Source organism: Brienomyrus brachyistius, chromosome 7 (assembly GCF_023856365.1).
Source record: "Brienomyrus brachyistius isolate T26 chromosome 7, BBRACH_0.4, whole genome shotgun sequence".
Lineage (NCBI taxonomy): Eukaryota > Metazoa > Chordata > Actinopteri > Osteoglossiformes > Mormyridae > Brienomyrus > Brienomyrus brachyistius.
In genome coordinates, this window is record NC_064539.1 from 14,509,208 (window position 1) to 14,530,329 (window position 21,122).

The 21,122-nt window shown below is 41.9% G+C and overlaps 2 protein-coding genes across 2 annotated transcripts in view; one reads left to right on the forward strand and one right to left on the reverse strand.

Moving 5' to 3' along the window:
• Positions 1 to 4,833: 4,833 nt before the first annotated feature.
• c9 (complement component 9) lies at positions 4,834 to 13,173 on the reverse strand. The gene is made up of 11 exons (XM_049021011.1): positions 13,034 to 13,173; positions 12,753 to 12,867; positions 12,445 to 12,595; positions 11,547 to 11,694; positions 10,731 to 10,869; positions 10,246 to 10,458; positions 6,535 to 6,775; positions 6,119 to 6,238; positions 5,835 to 6,010; positions 5,436 to 5,664; positions 4,834 to 5,279 (listed from the first exon to the last, which is right to left on the reverse strand). The coding sequence occupies exons 1-11, from the start codon at positions 13,108 to 13,110 to the stop codon at positions 5,131 to 5,133; spliced, it is 1,758 nt and encodes a 585-aa protein (XP_048876968.1). The 5' UTR covers positions 13,111 to 13,173; the 3' UTR covers positions 4,834 to 5,130.
• A 5,759-nt stretch (positions 13,174 to 18,932) lies between these two features.
• Positions 18,933 to 21,122, forward strand: part of dab2 (DAB adaptor protein 2) — a 33,554-nt gene continuing 31,364 nt past the window's right edge. The window contains exon 1 of the mRNA XM_049019827.1: positions 18,933 to 19,521. The gene's annotated coding sequence lies outside the window, so the exon portion shown is untranslated. The remainder of the gene's footprint in view (positions 19,522 to 21,122) is intronic.

Below are 21,122 nucleotides of genomic sequence, written 5' to 3' on the forward strand. Positions count from 1 at the left end.
GCCAAGCTTTGTAAGATGCTCTCACTCCATGATGCAGAAAAATTAATACATGCCTTTGTAAGTTCCACATTGGACCACTGTAATGCCCTCCTTTCTGGTTGCCCGTCAGGATCTTTACATAAACTTCAGTTGGTACAGAATGCAGCAGCCAGAGTCCTAACAAACAAAAAAAACTGATCTCATTACATCGGTCTTATCCTCCCTTCATTGGCTATCAGTTTAGTCTCGGATTGTCTATAAAATACTGCTATTAACCTATAAAGCACTGAATGGCCTTGCACCAGAATACCTTAGTGATCTGCTGACCACATACAACCCTCCACGCTTGCTTCGTTCTCAAGGCACGGGATATCTGTTAGTACCTAGGGTAGAAAGAGCTACGGCAGGCTGCAGAGCTTTCTCCTATAGAGCTCCTCAGCTGTGGAATGGTCTTCCACCGGATGTGTGGGTTTCTGGCTCACTCTCAATATTCAAGTCTAGACTAAAAACACACCTGTTTAGTTTAGCTTAGAGGAACATAGCTCTAGCTCTAGCTAACTCTTCACTCCCAGTCAGACCTATAGTGTGAGGTGTAGAGCTGGGTGGGGATCGGTGCCATTGGCTTTGGATAAACTGGACTGTCAGTGCTGTCACTCTAGCTTCACAATCCCTTATGGAATTGGAGTGCTGACATTTCAGGGACTCCTCATGCCTGCATTCCCACTTGCCTCTCCCTCCTACTTATGCTGCCATAGCCATATCTTCCGGAACTTGCACATCGCACTTCATATTGCACTCACCTAGCTGTTAGCACTGCCTATAGTCTACCCTGCTTTGACTAATTGCACATTTTATTTCCCCTACTCCTCCTGGGGGGTGCTACCTGGAGACCTCAACCTATCAAGATGTCAAGCACACCCTGCGACATGTGACGTTGCCACTACCAATAACGTCCCTGCATCCAGCTCGCCGTTCTGCCTGTGTCATCTTCCATGTATGACCCGCTGCCTTACCTCTGGTTGCCTGGCGATTGGAAGGAGAGTCAGCACAGGCTTGTCATCACCTCCCTGCTCCTCGGTTATTTCTCAAATCTTATGATTTGGACAGTGTGACTTGGCACTTAACCATCTCTCCTATTTGACTCTCCCTGCCGGCTCCTGGAGGATGGGCTCCCCCTTTGAGTCTGGTCCCTCCCAAGGTTTCTTCCTTCTTGGGAGTTTTTCCTTGCCACTGTTGCCTATGGCTTACTCACTGAGGGCTTTGGGTGCGGATGCTGTAAAGCGCTTTGAGACAATGTAATGTTGTGATAATGCGCTATAAAAAAATTAATTTGTTTTTGTTGTATTCCAATTCTTGCAACACATTTCGAAAAATGTTGGGACAGGAGCAATTTAGGGCTAGTAATGAGTTAAATTGGTTAAATAATGATGCGATTTGAAGCAGGAGATGTCAACAGGTGATTGTAATTGTGATTTGGATTATTTAGTTTAGCAAGGGTTAACTAAATAACAAAATTCACATTATGTGTATGTGCTTTCCATGAATACACTTTTGATTTCAGATATTTTAGTTACATTTTACTTAAAACTATTTCTTAATGTTTACTTGTCATGCCCGGCTCTTGCGATCTTCCTGTGTGCCACGCCCCCTGATTATCCGTGTGTGCTTCCCCAATCATGCCCAGCTGTGTCTTGTTATTTCGCCCTGTCTTTTGTCTATATGAGTTCACGTCTTTCCCTGCCTTTGGTCCGCCATTGATGTTAGATGTTAGTACCGTTGATCTGTCCTGCCCGTAGCCTTCTTCCCCTTAATAAATCCCCGTTTTCCCTGACTTTTGCCTCCCGAGAGAGAGAGAGGCATACCGCTCACATGGAATTGACAGGTTGGTTCAAACATCACGAAGATCAAAGGTTTGGGGTCAAAAGGTGAAAAGGGGGCAGGGCCCAGGCGTGGGCCACGTGATGTCACAAAAATTGTTCATGGATGTTGGGGATATGAAATTAGTTATGGTTGGTTATTATTTATTTTATTCTATTTGTTTTTGCTGCTGCTAGGGTCTGCCACCGGGGTCTACCGCTGCCGTTGATGCGGTACTGTTGGAAGGTGAATGATTCCGGTCCGGAGGCTGGAAATGTTGCGGATACTACAGTCCTCTGTGGCTGACCCTCTGTAGGCTGGGTCTCTGCGGCTCCCCCTCTGTAGACTGGGTCTCTGAGGGTGGGTCCCTGTGAGCTGGCCCTCCGCGGCTGCCCCTCTATAAGCTAGCCCTCTGTAAGCTGGCCTTCTGTAGGCTGCCCCTCTGTAAGCTGGCCCTCTGTAAGCTGGCCCTCTGTAGGCTGGCCATATTAGAGAGCGGTGAGGGGTAGTGTGTGACCCCCACCACTGCAGCGCTCCCATGTTTGTGCACCTGTCTGATGGCTAAGAGACGGAATAGAAAAGCCACACATCAAACTGACATTTTGTCTTTCAGTATATAACAAGATATTTTCTGCTTTGAAGTTGGGGGGTCCAGTAGTTTTACCCATATCCTGTTTAGTTTTCCCCATGCACCTGTTATTTTCCCCCGTCGTAGATCATCCCTGGGTCGAGCTTACCGTCGGTGTCTGCGCATAACTACAAACGAAATAAACACCATGACAATCAAAGAAATTAGGAATCCTCGGTAACCTAAAACTTGACACGCCGTATTTCTCATTAAAGAATCCTAAGAAAAAAAAGTTTGTCTTTTGTCTGTTCACCTTTTCATACCTGAATCAGCAGGTATGGATGGAGCAACACCTCCCGCTCCTATACCCAAAGCCTTATTAGAAGAAATGGACAACATCAACAACGCTGTCGGACCTAATAATGAAAATGATACACTGTGACTTTTTTATCTTAATAAGTCAGAATTCTGACTTTTTTATCTCAGAATTCTGACTTTTTTATCTCAGAATTCGGACAAGTCAAAATTCTGACTTTTTTATCTCAGAATTCTGACTTAAGTCAGAATTCCGACTTAAGTCAAAAATGACTTAGTAAGGATTCTGACTTTATCTCAGAATTCTGACTTTTTTTATCTCAGAATTCCGAATTATTAAGTCAGAATTCTGATTTATTAAGTCAGAATTCTGACTTTTTTTATCTCAGAATTCTGACTTTTTTATCTCAGAATTCCGAATTATTAAGTCAGAATTCTGATTTATTAAGTCAGAATTCTGACTTTTTTATCTCAGTATTCTGACTTTTTTATCTCAGAATTCCGACTTAAGTCAGAATTCTGACTTTTTTATCTCAGAATTCGGACAAGTCAAAATTCTGACTTTTTTATCTCAGAATTCCGACTTAAGTCAGAATTCTGACTTTTTTATCTCAGAATTCTGACTTTTTTATCTCAGAATTCTGACAAGTCAAAATTCTGACTTTTTTATCTCAGAATTCTGACTTTTTTATCTCACAATTCGGACAAGTCAAAACTCTGACTTTTTTATCTCAGAATTCTGACAAGTCAAAATTCTGACTTTTTTATCACAGAATTCCGACAAGTCAAAATTCTGACTTTTTTATCTCAGAATTCTGACTTAAGTCAGAATTCCGACGAGTCGAAAATACTTAAATCGGGATTCTGACTTTATCTCAGAATTCTGACTTTTTTATCTCAGAATTCCGACGACTTATTAAGTCAGAATTCTTACTTTTTTATCTCAGAATTCAGATTTTTTTATCTCAGAATTTGGACAAGTCAAAATTCTGACTTTTTTATCTCAGAATTCTGACTTGTCAGAATTCCGACTTAAGTCGAATAGGACTTAAGTCGGGATTCTGACTTTATCTCAGAATTCTGAATTTTTTATCTCAGAATTCCGACTTAAGTCAGAATTCGGACTTTTTTATCTCAGAATTCGGACAAGTCAAAATTCGGACTTTTTTTTATCTCAGAATTCTGACTGAAGTCGGAAATGACTTGTCGGGATTCTGACTTTATCTCAGAATTCTGAGTTAATAAGTCAGAATTCTGACTTTTTTTATCTCAGAATTCTGACTTTTTTATCTCAGAATTCTGACAAGTCAAAATTCTGACTTTTTTATCTCAGAATTCTGACTCACTAAGTAGGAAATCTGACTTAAGTCGGGATTCTGACTTTTTTTCTCTCAGAATTCTGACTTATTTATCTCAGAATTCTGACGTAATAAGTCAGAATTCTGCGATTAAAAACTCGGAATTCTGAGATTAATAAATCCACAAACCATGTATGGCATAATCTTCTGCTCTGATTCCTGTGTCAAGAATAAAGTGAGAGTTTGACGGGTAAACAAAATGTTTATGATTTCTCTGCTTCTTACCAATAGGCAGCTTGGACAACAACCAGCTCGCGGGGACTTATGCTTCTTAACCATCCAGTCAGCTCTTTAAGAATCAAGCCCCTCCTGATTGGTAGTAGGAAGTAGTTCCTGCTGAGCACAAACCACCCCTAATCCTTTGCCTTTCTCCTTCTCCTTAAATAAACATCACTCCTGGGAGCATTTCCATGCAATTATGTCTGTGGGGTCCCTGATATACATGTTAACAAACCTCAATCCTTACCTGTGCTTGAGGTTAAATTTTAGCGAGTCACTTCAAAAATTTTGAAGTTTTTTGTTTCATTGCTGCTGTGTGTGATGCAATATCAATCTCACTGTGTTATGGTTTGTGACAAGAAGGTTTGGCAGAGTAATCATATCACATTTGGGTCCTTGATAAAAGCCTTTGTCCTCCAAATATTCTCATTGTGTGCCTGCTAAATAAATGAGCACAAAGTAGTGTAATGCTAATTATGTAGTTAAAGGGAAAAAAATAAATGAACATCAACAATAATACACTTTACATCAAGGAACTGATTTGGATATACCCTTTATTTGTCAATGTGTTTGCCTAATAAAACATAAGCAAGTTTGAATTTTGAGCAAATATACAGATGATATATAGAGAATTTGCATCTGGAATTCTAGTGCTGCATCACATGAGCAAATATTCTTTCCCTCTTTTAAAGATTAGGCAGTTTAGGTAGTAAAGAAAACCTTTAAAATGTAACAACATTTCTAGAAAACATAAACAGCATCTGAATATAAATGAGTATGAATGCTCCTATTAGTCTAGTTCTCCTGAAATGTGTAGCAAAACCCTTAATCTATTCAGCAGTTTTCGGCATTTATAGTGTCCCCTTTGCAACTACCACTAGATAAACCTTTTGTATTGCAGCTGCGGGTTCGAGAGCGTTGACCGGCCTTGCAGCTTGACCAGAGAGACCAGCAGTTCCAATTTCCTTCCTGGATAATATTTCCTGCCAAAACAAAAGCTGATGTGAAAACATAGAAAAGAAAGATGCAGGATCGCCAACCACAGGAGTAAGGTGATTGACAACTGTGTATATGGACACAAAATAGGAAATGATAATTACTCATCTGGCCCCATGATATAATTATATAAAGTGACCTACCCGCCATTAAGTCAGACTTAAGTGTCTGACATGCCAGTCCCTCAAACTGGGGTGTGCACAGACACAGGCACTGACCGTCGATCATTGCCACCGTGCCCCCATTCTGGCAGGGCTGGCACTTGCACACACTATACTCAGCGATGTAATCTTCAGTCGCTCTCTCTATGTTGCTTTTCTTGGTTTCAGCATGAGGCATATTTACAGGAATCAGAGACAAGATAGGCTCCACCTGTCCGTAAAAGAAAATAGTAAATACAACTCCATCTGTCATGCACCAGGAAAGCAAAGGCAAACCAGCGACAATGACAAAGCATTTGACTTCTTCAGGCCAAATAAAAAATTTATTATTCAATGAGGAAACTATGTTAAGTCATGCTGCGTTTTATTGTATATTCATACTTGACTGGAGAGCAGAACAGGCGCATCATGAAGTGATTTAGCCCACTGAACGAAGGCTTCCGGATCCAGCACACCAGTTTTCTCTATTTTAGTCTTCAGGGAAGTAGCAGCTACTATTGTGCCTCCATTGATGGACGTCACCACCTTGTCAATGAGTGCATCATTATTTCCAGTTTCTATGTGGAAAAGCCAGGTAGGGGTCAAATATTTCTCAAAAAGTGTTCAGTTTAATGGTTCTCTTGCCACACAGAGATGTCATGGTAACTTTTCATCAATGAACTAACCATTAGCTGAAACCGTCACTTTTTCACAATTTTCTGTGTCTAGTTTCCCAGTGGTATCAAGCTCGAATTTAACAGAGAGGTCAAGGTTGAGGCAGTCTTGGATTTTCTGCTCTGTCATTTCTGTAATGAACAAAATATTGAAAAGGGCTGGTTTGATTACTTAAGATTCCACATCTGTTTGAAATCAACCAGATTAGTTTAGAATAAAATTCTGTAATATTCTATTAAATATATCTTTTTTATACCACTACTGTTCTTCAGCAATACTGCATGCAATTTCATGTTTTTATATTAATGTCCACTAATATAACATAATAAATCAAAACAAATATTATATGGTTACAGTCTTCAGTACTAGGGTATACTTCATAAGTAATTAATAAGATTATAAAACTGTGATTTTTCAGACAGCATACTTGTTGTCTTCATGACTTCCTTGTTTATGACATAGACAAGTTCATATTCGCCGCCTGACTTTCCAGACATTGCATAATGTGTTCCATAATCTTCCAAGAATCTGAAGTATTCCCCTTTGTTGTACTCCACTGGTAAATAGGATATGTCGTTTAGAAAGATTTCTGTCAACATGGGATCTCTTGACCTCATTCTGAATGTGCTTAGCTGAACCTTGCCTTTAACTCGCATAAAACTCCTGTGCTGAAAAAAGAAATAAAATCAACATGTTGCTTAAAAGATTGCCTAAAAGGTAGCAGTCAGTCTGTAAGTTTAGTTACATAATTTACTTGTCTTCCATTAAAGTGATGAAAGTTCACTGAAAGATTATTGTGGAGTTAGACATTTGAATTGTCAAAAAGGTGCCTCTGCTCTGTTAAAGGGACCACACCAGTTTCGCCCGCGGTCCTGGCCAACCGGTTCTTCACCCTCCAGGGGTTGTACTGGAGGGTGATGGATGAACCGAACGGGCGAGGTTCACCAGAGGTGGACCTACTCGCCAGGCAGCTCAGGGAGGGGTTCGCCGCATTCACTCCCGCTTCATCTCCAGCTGACCTGGATATCTTAATTGAAGACCTCCAGAGGCTGATCCTGCTCCGGAGAACTGCGGACCCTGAGCCCCGGCAGCTGCCGCTCCCGCCTTCGCCTGCGCAGCTGCCGCTCCCGCGTTCGCCTGCGCAGCTGCCGCTCCCGCCCGCGGATCCCACTCCCGCACGGCCGCCGCTGCCCGCGGATCCCGCTCCCGCACGGCCGCCGCTGCCCGCGGACCCAGCGCCCGTGCAGTCGCCTTCGCCTGCGCAGCCACCTGCGCAGCTCCCCCTGCCTGCAGCTCCCGGGCTGGCGCCCCCACAGCCTGCAGCTCCCGGGCCGGCGCCCCCACAGCCTGCAGCTCCCGGGCCGGCGCCCCCACAGCCTGCAGCTCCATCCCATGACCACGCTCCAGTCGCTCCAGAGGCGCCCCCTCCGCCTGCAGCAGCTCCAGAGGCGCCCCCTCCGCCTGCAGCAGCTCCAGAGGCGCCCCCTCCGTCTGCAGCAGCTCCAGAGGCGCCCCCTCCGCCTGCAGCAGCTCCAGAGGCGCCCCCTCCGCCTGCTGCCCCAGTTCCTTTCACCCTAGTCCCCGAGGTGGTCCCGGACGACTCCATCTTGGCTCCTCCCTCTTCGGAGGTGGAGGAGCTGGAATGGGACCCCTCTGGGACAGCACTTGTAACTCCTTGTCCCTCGCCCCGGCGACGTCGACCCCGACCTGGGGTCGGCATGTCTGTGTCCCGCAGGGGGAGGGGGCACGGACGCAGGGCTGGGGTCCCACCCACCCTGCCCCCTGGCTCGCCCTGCCTCGTCTGCGCTGGGGCTCGGTTGGCGCCCGCGGGTCCTGGTCCTCCGGATCGACTGTCGCCTGCGGGTCCCGCTCCGGTGCCTCGGCGCCCTGCCTCGCTCCCCCCTCCGGTACCTGGTCGGTTGCCGGGGGACTCCCCGACGGCGGCTCCTCGGTCGCCTGCGGGGCCCCCACCTTCGGCTCGTCGGAGGACGACGCCGCCTGCAGCGGCTCTCCCCCTCGCGTTGCCTTCGCCCAGCCCCCTTCCAGCTCCCTCGTCCCCTTCCCCTGTGCTCCCTCCTGCTCCCTCCCTGGCCCCTCCGTGGGTCCCTCGCCCTGCCTCCTCGGCCCCTCCGAGGTCCCCTCCGGCTCCGGCCTCCCAGCCGCCTGCGGCCCCTCCAGCTGCTGCCCATCACCCGCTGGGTCTCCCTCGGGCTCCCCTTTGTTCCCCCGCCTTCTCTCCCTGCTCCCCTGCTTCTTTCCCTCCTTCCTTGGCCCCTTTGTCGGTCCCACGTCCCTTCGTTCCTCCTGTTCCCGTCCCTGGTCCCTTTGCTCCTCCTGTCTCTGCTCCCCCTTGCTTTGTTCCTCCTGTCTCTGCTCCTCGTCCTCCTGTGTTCCCTCCGTTCACTCCTGGCCCTTGTGTCCTGCCTGTGCCGTCTGTTTCGCCCTTTCTCGTCTGTCTGTCTGCTTTCCCGACCCTCTGTCAGGTTTTGTCCTTTGTCTTGTCTCTCGCTGTGTTCTGTGCCTCTGTCTTGTTCCCGGTCCCACGTTGTTGATTCTGTTTTTGTTTTTCAGGTCCTGTTTTGCCTCCTCCCGTCCGTCGCCCCCTTCCTTGGCGCTTCCGGACAAATGATTCACCCGTCATCTAAAGCCCTGAAGCTGGTTGCACAAATGTTCACATAAGTACAGTGGTACCTTGGAACATGAAGATAATTCGTTCCAGAAGGCTGGCCGAGTTGCAATTTGGTCGAGGTCCAAGTCGAATTTTCCCATAAGAAATAATGTAAATTAATTTAATTGTTCCAGACTGCCCAAATGTTTGCCTATTTAAACATATCTAGACCTACTTACCTACCTAATTATAAAAAGCATTCACAATCAATATACAACTAATACACACATGAAAAGGCACCCACGCAAAAGCAATAAACATAAAATAAATGACAATCCCATACTCCGAAGCGAGAGCAGACAGACATGCACCACCTTAAAGTCTCACTATAATTTCATTAAGTTCTACAATTACTCTCAACAGTTTCCTCTTTGATTTGCTGCTGTCACTGCAAACTTTCTTATAGGGGCCATGATTACTGTATCACTAAATGTACTGTAGATAACAAAAAATTACTGAACACAGGAACACAGCTATCGCACCTTGAAATTCGGTCGGGAGGTGAGACTGAGAGCGATTCATAGGGCATCAGAATCCCAGTAGGTTTGTTTTCCTTCGTGTCAGCCCATCAGAGATACGACATGATCTGTTCAAGTTTTAGCAGGTATATTTTAGGTAGAGTTGGGTTTAGACATTTTCTTGACTAACCCATTCTATGTCCAAATTGGTAAAGCTGAACACGTCTCAACTCATATAAGTTTTAGCAGGAATATTCGAGTTCTAAAATCGAGGTAGGCTTCAAGTCAAAGAAAATTCAACAGACCAGTTCAGTGTCCGAGTTGGTCGAGTTAAGAGGTGTTCGAGGTATACTGTTTTTAAGTTATTCCCCTTATGTCGTCATTGTCATTAAACATACATTAGAATCATGTTTTTGTTTTAATTATCGTCACACAAAAAACCTCGTCAACATTTTTGTCAATAAAATTAACGTTGGAGGCGATAACAGGTATCAGGAGCAGCAGGGCAAGCACACAAACGTTCTCCATGGAAACTGTACAATATTATTGCTGTAAAATGTTTTTCAGTGCAGTTAATTTTTTTCCCCAACTATGGAAACTTTTTAAGGGACCCTTAAATAAATCTGTAAGCCAGGGGTGTCCAATCTTATCCGCAAATTAGGTATATGGATTTTTGCTGCAACTCCCTAATTAGATTACTAAGAGGACTGATAGGCTGAAGTGTTCTCACACCTGGGTTTGAACACTTAACCTACAGGTTACCCCAAAAACCTGCATATACACCGGCCCTTTGCGGATAAGATTGGACACCGCTGCTATAAGCTAAGGAGAAACTAAACCTTAAGTGTCATACTTAAAGGGAAAACTTAAGGTGTTTTGGGCAACCAGGCCCCTGGTGATTATTGCACATATGGTATATATAGAATCGCAATTACATAGCAACGTGGTCATGACAACTGTACTTTCCACATCTTGTGTCAAATTTATATTAACTTAATATTTTGATACATACCTTAATAGTAGAATATTGACTGACAACTTTTATGGTTTCCTTCTTTTCATTTTTAAATGTCACATTCAAAGAAGTGGCATTTTCTGATTCACTTAGAGTGAATTTGAAAGAAAGTTCAGCTTTTAGCGACTGCGTTTTTTCCTTTAAAATTTCTTTCAGAAGAGAATTGGCTTCATGAAATATTTCCCTTGAAATCTGTTCATCTGCAGCGGTCTGGACAAAACATTTACTGTTTAGCACGTGATTCATTAGGCAAACAAAGATAAGCTGAAGAGCAAAACAACTCATGACAAAACAGATTATAATGATATAAGTTCAACAGCATATAAACTTACTTATAAGGTTATATATATATATATATATATATATATATATATATATATATATATATATAAAATGGGTGCCACAAGTGTGCAGAAAATGATCATTTTCTTAATTACAAAACAAGTAGCCAAAAAAGCAAAAAAGCTGAACAGTAAACCCACCACATAGTCCAAAGTGGCTACATTCCAAGGGAGGCGATGATATTTTAATGTGTTTGTGTCCTTCACGCGTCTGCACAAGCCATTAAACAATTCATTGTCGAAGGCATTGCTTCTTGGGTCTGAACCGAAGATGTTGATGCTATTTAAACAGAGGAACATAACTAATGATTACAAAATGATATCAAGATGAGAAGTAAAATCCATGATTCCCCAGATCAACCTATTTAGTAAATAGCTTTAGTAAACCCAGGAAGCGCAGGGCATAGATGCTATCCCATCAGGGAGCACACACTCACACATTAGGTGCAATTCAAAGAAACCTAAGTGCATGTTGCAAATGTTCACCTTAGCTGCTTACTTTTTAATTCTGCAAAGAACCTGAAGCAGTCATGGGGAGAACATGGAGAATTGCAATGTGTCATCAAGAGGAGAGAATTTGAAGGAACTGCTACGAGCCAAGGCACGAAGGTTGGGGGCAGGCGTGGTAATGAAATAAAAGGCGTTTTATTGATCTTAAGAACAAATACAGGAAATAAACGGGATCGCAACGGATTCAAACTGGGAGGACAGGAACAAGGGAAGGCACTGGCAACACACAGGTTTGATGTCAGTGATGGGACTGGGGAAGACAGGACTGGGAAGCACTTTTATAGAAGATTGACGAGGAAGCAAATGAGAGGCAGCTTGAGTGATTAACACAAGGGCAGGAACCAGAGATAAAACAAAGGAGTGCCAGGTGTGGCTTGTTAGGGCCATGCCAGGGAGGAGACAGTAAGGTCAGGTGGATGTGGCAGGCTGGACGTTACAGGAACTTACCCATATCCAGCTGTTCTACCCAGGTCAGATAGCTCCAGCTCCTGTTTTCCACAGGGTGCACGCTTAACTTCCTCACAGGTGTCTTCATCAGAAAAATCTCCACAATCATTGTCCCCATTGCATACTAGTCTATTTTTAATGCACAGTCCTTCAATTAAAAGGATATAATAAACATAATTGTCTTTATATTATATGGATTTTTTTAATTGAAATCTGACGTTCATGCATTATACCAAACAACAATATGAAAGGCAAATTTTAATTAAACTATTGAAATAGATTACTTCTATTAGAAAATTATAGCTAGCTTCAATAGCAGCGATTATTGATAAAATCAGATGATGCTTATCTCTGTGAACCGTGTTCAGTTGTAATGATTGGGTTCTCATTGTATTCAATTATAATAATTGCGAAAATATTGTAAACATAATTTAATCTATAGTTGATATATGTATAAGCTTAAAAAAGTGGGCAGTTGCAAAGCAGAGAGTAAAACAAATAAAATGAGAATGAAAATAAAATTGAAGATCCACCAAATTGAGTAAGAGAAGCAAAGGATCTACCAAGACTCCAAGGGACATTCTGACGGAGCCATGGGAAACATATTAAAAGAATGATGAATTTCTCCATGTTGCATTAATATCACATACCCTCCCATCAAGCTCTTCAGAGCTATGCATTCTTTCACTAATGTTTGGTAACTTGACTGGACAGCTATAGGTGCTTGATTTTATACACCTGCAGCAATGGGTCTGAATGAAACATCCAGATTCAATGATTAAGATGTTTGTCCCAATACGTTTGTCCATACAGTGTAGGTCTACGCTACTTTAGAATAGAATATACCGTATATGCATTTATTTGGATTGACAGTTATTTGGATTGACAATTAATGTACCTGAGTCACACTGAAATTCAGTTTCTGAACAAGGATGCTTTACTTCCTCCTCACAGACATGATCTGTCTTGCAGGTCTTCCAATCCCCTAGGCGCTGGTTGCATGGGTGGCCATTGAACTGCCCAAAAACATCTATGCTCCTGGAGCGGAACTTAAAACGGAAAAACCGAACTGGTTACATATTCCAATTATAATCATGGATTCGTTTTTCCCAAATACTCTGAATTTCACATGTTTTTCTATAATGATCTTGCCACCCTTAGGCTTCTAGGATGTCTGGTGAACATTCATATGTTGCAACCACTCACCATACGTTTGGAACATGGATCACACCCGCTCCACTCGCTCCAGGGGCTCATTTTGCAGTCGACCGCCGCAGGGGCATTAACTTCCCTCACCATCCGTTTGCTGGTACTTCCACCACTGGAGCAGAGACAAGGTCCACTGAGTCAGCACAACGAGTATAACTTTGCCTCTTATTTTTCTAATCATCCTTCAATCATTTTTGGTAACCACAAAATTATTAAAAGTTTGGTAGTAATTTCAGCAATCTGTATGTGCTGTTGCGCAGTGTACGGCAAACTCATACTCCTGGTCGTTCCGGGTGCCAGCGGTGATTTGCTGAAAAATGCAGAAGGAAACATAGAAAGCTGCTGTGATCCTCATGATGGGGGAACAGAGTGTAACACCAGATAACCAGACTTGCACTCCAGTACTTTAACAAAACTGTCTATTAATGATTGCTTTGGGGAGGGGGCAGCTGCATATCAAAGTTCAGATGTGGAAATTTCTGACACAATACTTTCTAAACAATCACCGTTAATTTTCAGTATTAAGAGTTACAAATATTGCATAGTAATAGATAACAAATGAGAATCAACAAAGATTTTATTGTAGTATAAAATAATGGCAGTCAGAGTGGATCAAAACTATTCTTTGTACTTAGTGTCTCTTTAGATGCTGGAGGTGACGGTACTTTATGTGGAATTTTTACCTTTTTGCAATATGTGTGATTATTGACTGTCTTATCCTTTCAGTTATCATAACAATAAAACTTCACCCAAATCTGATCACATTCCATTGAGTTTCACAAAGCATATGAGATTAATATTTTGCCATCCCATGTACCAAAAAACTGGAACAGTGGAAAATACACATTTACCAAGAGACAGAATTGATTTCCTGCATTGTGAAGTGATAGGCAAAATGACAGCCAAATTCTCTAAACTGGATAGTAATGAGTTTTATTAGAGATGCTTCTATTATCTTCTAGATACAGACGCTCCTCTACTTATGAAATAGATATGTTCCGAACGGCCATTCGCAACTTGAAATGGTCATAAGTCATTATTCAACATAATTTTAAGGGTATACGCAAGTACAAAGAACTAGAACGCAGGGAGTACGCATGCTACGCTGCTGCTCGGCGGGAGTAGCGACCAGAAGTCGTACTACCCGGAATTGGCGCGCAGAAAAACAAATTGATGTTGCAGAGAGGAAACGGGAGCCCAATGAGCACAATTTGGATTTACAGTCCTCTTCGTTCGTATGTCTGAAAATTTGTAAGTTGAAAGTTCATAAGTAGAGGAGCGTCTGTATTGTAAATTCTTATTTATTCATTGACAATAAAATTCATTTTGAAATCTGAATATGTATGCATTGTGTGATAATTTTAAAAATTCCACTGAAACAGATGTAGTTTTCTCCACAATCACAAAAATCAAAGAATTGTCTTATATTTTCCAGATAAAGCACAAGTTGTAATTTATTATTCATGTTTGTGGAATGATTGATTCGCCTTGATTTAAATGTTGAAATCCATTTAATATTTTTGTAATCAAAAACATATAATGGAAGGTATTTGTATAGTTCTATAGATCATTATATTATGCAGTGATTTTTCTCCCCTTTCTAAATTTCTCTGAGGAAGTTTGATTTAATTTGCAATTTCACTGTACAATTCCTATTCATAAAAATAATTAGTAGGTTGGATATGGACTTTCCTCAGTAGTGGTAACAGGAAAAGCAACACAAATATTTAAATACATGCTGTAACTAACAAGTTTTGTAATCACTTTGCTTAAGAACAAGGTCCAACAGAGTCTCTAATCAGCAGACTCTATATTTCCTTAAGCTTTTAAAACCTTTTTTTCACAACAGAGGTGTGCATTATAATAAATTATGCACTATTAGACATCATGAGTAATAGTGGGCAAGCAATGACAGAACTTAAGAAAATTCTCCTAACTCTCCTGTTTTACTTGGGAACCATGTTTTAGAGGGATCATTCCATGTCAAATCATCACACTTTCAGACCTCATCGTGCCGGATTTTAACAAAACTTGGCAGCTGATTTGGTCACATGAGTAACTCATGAAACTGAAATTGCAAATGTTTGGGATCAATATTGGGGGAGATGTAAGCAAACAAAATGTTAACTTTTTTTGGGGGGGGGGGGGGCGATGACTTTGGCTATATTTACCTTAATGTAAGGTGCACAGAAGCAGGGACGGATTATGGGTTGTGTGGGCCCCTGGGCAAAACGTTCGCGAGGGCCCCCCCCACCACCACCAGCACCACCACCACAACCACCACAATTCAAGGGCCCTTGGCAGCCAAACGCCCTCCCTATAGGGTCAGGGGCCCTTGTAGGCAGAGGATCAAAGAATGTAGGCCCTCTAAAATAGACAAACAAAAATACATTGTTGATTGCAAATTGGGCAGCGGCCCCGCTGACCCGGTCCGTAATCCGTCCCTGCACAGAAGTGGTTCTTATGTTGTTTTAAAGCTATTGTCCAGCTCTATGGATTGAACAAATAATATGACATCCCCATTTGAATAATTACTATGTAATAACCGATTAAATTATTACAAATTCAATAACAAAAAACCTATATTTCAAAATTGATAAATTTTTTACTAAAGCTAGATCATAATGTCATGAACATCTGCAGAAAATTTGGTCTTTGGTTTTTAAGGTGTTGCAGAGATATCTTGACGTAAATGTAGCGTCACATGGTTTTATATCACTAATGGGCCTTTTTAATAGCAGCCAAACTGACATGCAATAGTATAATAAGCACAGGTATAAGTAATAACATTAATTAAGGTTACAAATATGCTACAATGGCTGTCTCCCTGCGCCTTCGGGTCGAGGATTGGTCTCAGACTGTCATCTGCGCTTATGCGCTGAATAACAGTTCAGAGTAACCAGCCTTCTTGGAGTGGGGTGCTGCTTAACGTGCTACGAGGGGGTTCCATCGTTTTGCTGGGGGACGTCTACGCTCACGTGGGCGATGATAGTGTGTCCTGGAAGGGGGTGATTGGGAGGAACGGACTCCCTAATCTGAACCCGAGTGGTGTTCTGTTATTGGACTTCTGTGCAATGCATGGTTTGTCCATAATAAACACCATGTTCGAGCATAAGGGTGTCCATAAGTGAACATGGTACGAACATTCCCGGGGCTACTGGTTGATGGTAGATTTCATAATTGTATCATCTGATCTGCAGCCTTCTGTCTTGGACACTTGGGTGAAGAGAGGTGCAGAGCTGTCAACTGATCACCACCTGGTGGTGAGTTGGCTCAGGTGGCAGGGGAGGAAGTCGGTCAGACCTGGTAGGCCCAAGCGCATAGTGAGGGTCTGTTGTGAACGTCGGATCTTTAACTCGCATCTCCGGGAGAATTCCAATTGCATACCAGGGGAGGTTGGGGACATGAGTCTGAATGGTCACTGTTGCGGACCTCCATTTTGGAAGTGACCGTACAGAGCTGTGACTGCAGGGTGGTCGGTGCCAGCCGTGGCAGTAACCCTCGTATCCAATGGTGGACACCAGAGCTGAGGGGTGCTGTCAAGCTGAAGAAGGAGGCCTACCGGGAATTATTAGCCTGGGGTCTCCGGAGGCAGCTGACAGGTACTAGCAGGCCAGGCGGAACACAGCTTGGGAAGTTGCAGAAGCAAAAACCAGGATGTGGGAGGAGTTTGGTGAGGCCATGGAAAGTGACTTTCGGTCGGCCTCAGAAAGGTTCTGGCAAACGGTACAAAATTTCAGGAGGGGGAAGCAGCTCCTGGTTCCTGCTGTTTACAGTGGGGAGGGGGTGCTGTTGACCTCACCTGGGAACATCACCCGGAGGTGGAAAGAATACTTTGAGGACCTCCTCAACCCTGCCTCAGATTCATCTATGCGTACTGCCTTTGAGACATCTGAGGGCACAGAGCACGAGGGGGCTGGGGTGGACTTGCTCATCACTGGGGCTGAGGTGGCCAGAATAGTTAAAGAGCTGCATGGTGGCCGGGCCCTGGGGGTGGACGAGATCCACCCGGAGTACCTAAAGGCTCTGGATGTTGTGGGGTAAACCCAGGAAAAGCAGAAGCTAATAGATGGATGTATGGATGGGATGGCATATTATTGGTCAATCTATAGAGCTGGACAATAGCTTTAAAACAATATAAGAACCACTTCAAGCGACGACTCAAAACTTTTCTTTTTCAGAAATACCTGACGTAGAACTTCTATATTCTTTCTCGACTCTTATTCTGGTGTGTGTTTTTTTAAAAAAAAAAATAAAAAAAAAAAATAAAAAATTCTGCACTACTCAATGGAGTTCTCAGAGATAGTATTCATAGCTGGGGTCCTTATTGAGCTAGCATTGGAAATTCATTGCAGAGTCTCAAAGCACTTATGTAAGTCGCTCTGGCTAAGGGCGTCTGCCAAATCCTGTAAATGTAAATGTAAATGTACTTCTGTGCAGCTTACATTAAGGTAAATATAGCCAGTCAAAGTCATACCCCCCCCTTAAAACTTTGTTCGCTCACATCTTCCTCAATATTGATCCCAGACACGCCGAATTTCAGTTTCATGAGATAGTCGTGTGACCAAATCAGCATCCCAAGTTTCCTTAAAATCTGTGACGATGAGCTCCGAAAGTGTGATGATTTGACATGGAATGAGCATGAATGTTCAGTTCACACTTGAATAAGTGTCAGTTGCCCTGTGATTCTTACAATTAACTCCTGGCTATCCTGTACTTGATAAGTGGTTATGTAAGTTGGTTAGATGGATAATTTTTTTAATGTTATTCAGTTAATATCATAAATATCATAATATTATAATAATAAAGTAGATTAACAAGCGACAAATCTGTTAATGAGATTTTTGCACCAACTATATATACTTATTGAGAACATGAACATATAGAACAAAGAGTAATTGATTTACCATATCACAACTTGCTGATAGTATAAAATGTTATTGGAATTATGTTAAAATATTTATGCTTTCTGAAAAATAATTAAACCACAACAGTGGTACTGCACACCTGCCCCCTCTGGTGGTTAGTGAAAGAATTAACACTCAGCTTTGACCGCACTTCTGTTGTTATAAAAGGCTCCAAGTATAAAACACTCCACATGTCATTCCACGAAATTTAAGGCTTTGTAGAAGTGTCATAATCTTAATGTTCTATTAAAATATTAGGGATTTACTGGTAATCTTCTGTCAACAGTAAGACTCTTACTCAGTAGATTAAAATTCGGAACCTGTACTTCACCAACATAGTTCACTAATAAACAGATTAAGTTTGAACCTTTTATTGGTCGCTTTACTGTAATCTAGTAATTTCCATTAAACAGTACAAAAATATATCGGATGAGAAAACTCCTGTCCCTAATTTATAAGTACGGCAAGTTTATAATTTACAACCCCAAAGACAACAACATAATCATTGAGAACATACATGTTATTTCTAATCCTGCACTGATGGACTGGTATCCCATCCAGACTATTTCCTTGCCTTGTGTCCTGTGGTTCCTGCTATAGGCCCTCTGTGACTGTACTGGATATGTTGTTTGAAAGTCATATGGCTTTGTGGAAGCCTAAAAAACTAATGTTAAAAGCATTGGATTAAAACGTAAGGAAAGAAGTTACTGAACTGTAACTCCGTGACTGATCTCTAATCTCTCCTCATTCCTTGCTCCTCCAGCTCATATCATTCTTCAGACTAGTCTGTCATTTATAAGGACCCCCTCTTAACTTCGCACTAATGCTTTAATTGTCAATGTAACATTTTATTGGCCATTTCCTCTGTTTCCAGTTTAAGATTGAGGATCTCTAATGAAAGTTCTCTGCTCAGATATATGGTTGGCACCTGCTCGGTTTTTCCGGTATTGTCCTCCTTTTTGAGCAACTGAAAAAAATGAATATTCTTCCCCGGAACATGAACTGTCCCGGGTTTTTTTTTAAGAGTTTCATTGTTTCAAATACAACCCGACTTAGTTTCCCTTTTCTGCTATTCTTTTTTGCTGGCTATGTTTATACATCCAATCCCGTGTCCATAAAGGGTTAACAACTGGGCGACGACTGGCCATCTCTGTACTTTTATTTGATTGGTAGCAGAAATACTTATTTTATTGCCTAGTAGTTGCGCAGGCTGTCGGTCTGCCGCGCGCATTCACATCCACGACCCCACTGTGACTTGCTAGCTAGAGGTAACGTTAGTTTAAGAAAAAACCTATTTATTTTGTCGGTTTTGGGAACTGGGGAGAGTGACGGACGAGGATGACGACAAAACAATATCGACGAGCCACCAGCGTCAAAGAAAAAGCGATTTATAATGTACAACTCTGAGTGTGCGAAAAGAGAAAACTTTTCTGAATGGTTAAGACCCTACCAAGGGGGAAGTGGGTTCCACAAAGCAGAATTTCCCAGTTAGCTAGATAAGTTAAGCAAAACTTCAAAACTGTCCAATAGGAGGAGAGGAAAGCGACCTTCCTATGAGACAATCCTTACATTTGGTTTAAGTTATCTGGCTAATGAAAAAAATACTGCTTTGTGGAATACACTCCTTTCTAATTCCAGCTAAAATTTCAGTTATATACGAAGCAAAAGCAGCGCTGGAAAATTATGCAACAGAGTCTTCTATTAAGCAAATAAAAAAATCTACCAATTGCAACCTTTGGTCAAAGCAGAAGTTAGATTACACTTTAATTTTTCATGCTTTTAGTTTAAAGTATTAATTGAGGGACAGCAGGGACGTCTGCAGGCAGCAAAACGGGATGAGAAATACACATGGAAAAGAGGTGAGAAATACCAATGTTAGGTTGTCCAAATTCATTAAGTTAAAAAGTTGCTTATAATACATTTATAATACTGTAGTACCGGCAGGGGTCAGCATATCCTGGCATGCTCGTGAGTAATTGTAAATAGCCCTTGTATAGTTGTTTGTAATGGTTGCATTTCCCTGTTGTCGCGCTTGTGTTTTCCCTTGTCTTGTGTCCGATCTTCGCATGTTTTTAGCTTGTATAAATTGCCCATCGTATGTGCACCGTTCAGTTTGGCGTCAAACCATCTTGTGTTTCTCCTGTGTGTATTTGGGTTATTGCTTGTTGGGTGCCTGCCACAGTCCTGTTTAGGACTTTAAGAAAAAGCGTGTTCTGTTCCGGCAAGCAAGTCTCCTCGTTCTTCGCTACAATACGTTTTATTATAACATGTTTTCATTGATAAAGGGAGTATACCTTTGGACATATTAAGACAAGTTAATAGATTATAATTAGACAATATAGATTTACTTGTCAAAAACAAAATATCTGTATTTTACATAGTAAGGGACAGCAGCAGACAAAGATGACCAGCGTGAGTGCATCTGTGTCTGCATCAGGACAAATATAGGTAAGAGAGGCAACAGCTAGAGGTTCCTACCTCTATTAACATAGTATATTTACAAAACAATGGCCAAAAAAATGGCCGAGTGTCTTGGTTTTTCACATATCAAAGGTCACAATCCTACTCAGATATGACCATCATCTTATCTTCTATAACACTGGTTCAGAACCCTGGCATTAGTGGAAAATGCATGCAGGTGTTTAGTTTACCTGTGCCCTTCAGGACTCATTTAAGAGCTATGAAAAGCTGTACCATCATATGATTTTGATTCTGACATTTTAATCTAAATAGTGATGGGTGGAATGTATTCTCCTTTTTCAATCCTTCTTTTGCTGAAATACATTCAAAAGGGCTTTCTTTGAAAGGAAAGTTGACAGCACCATTATTTTCTCTTTAACTTGCCTTCTTTAAGTGTTACTTTTCTTAAATTTTTTTAACCATTCAACTCAGTCCACCCATCCATCCACATATCTTCTGAAATCACTTATCCTATTACAGGAAGCGTATGGTATGAGTGTTACAACCCAGTCATAATTGTTTTGCAGATCTGGTCTGCCTAGCTGGTTGGGTATGTCTATAGGTATGTCTTTGTATTCCTGATCCTGCCCACCACTACATCAGCATTCCTCTCTTTCCCAATTGGCTCACTCCCAACATAGCACTTCCTTTTACAGAAGACCTGCCAAGCACTGAAGTGAGAGACCAGTACTTTGAATTTGTCTCACTCTCTGTTGTTGTAAACTTCTCTGTGATCAACCATAAGTGTTTGACCATTTGACTGTATTTATTATGCTCATGTATTTGATTGTTTAACTCTTTTCTGTAAATAGCATGTATATATTTGTAAATATTGTATTCACTTTGTAGCTAGAAAGTAGGGATTGTAACAGAATTCAGTATGATTTATTTTCTCCCTGTTTATGGTAAGATATGGAGTTAGGGAACTTTTGTGTATTTTTATATCGCTTTTCAATGAAAGATGGAAACAAAGCAATAGTCTTTTTACACTTTTTTTATT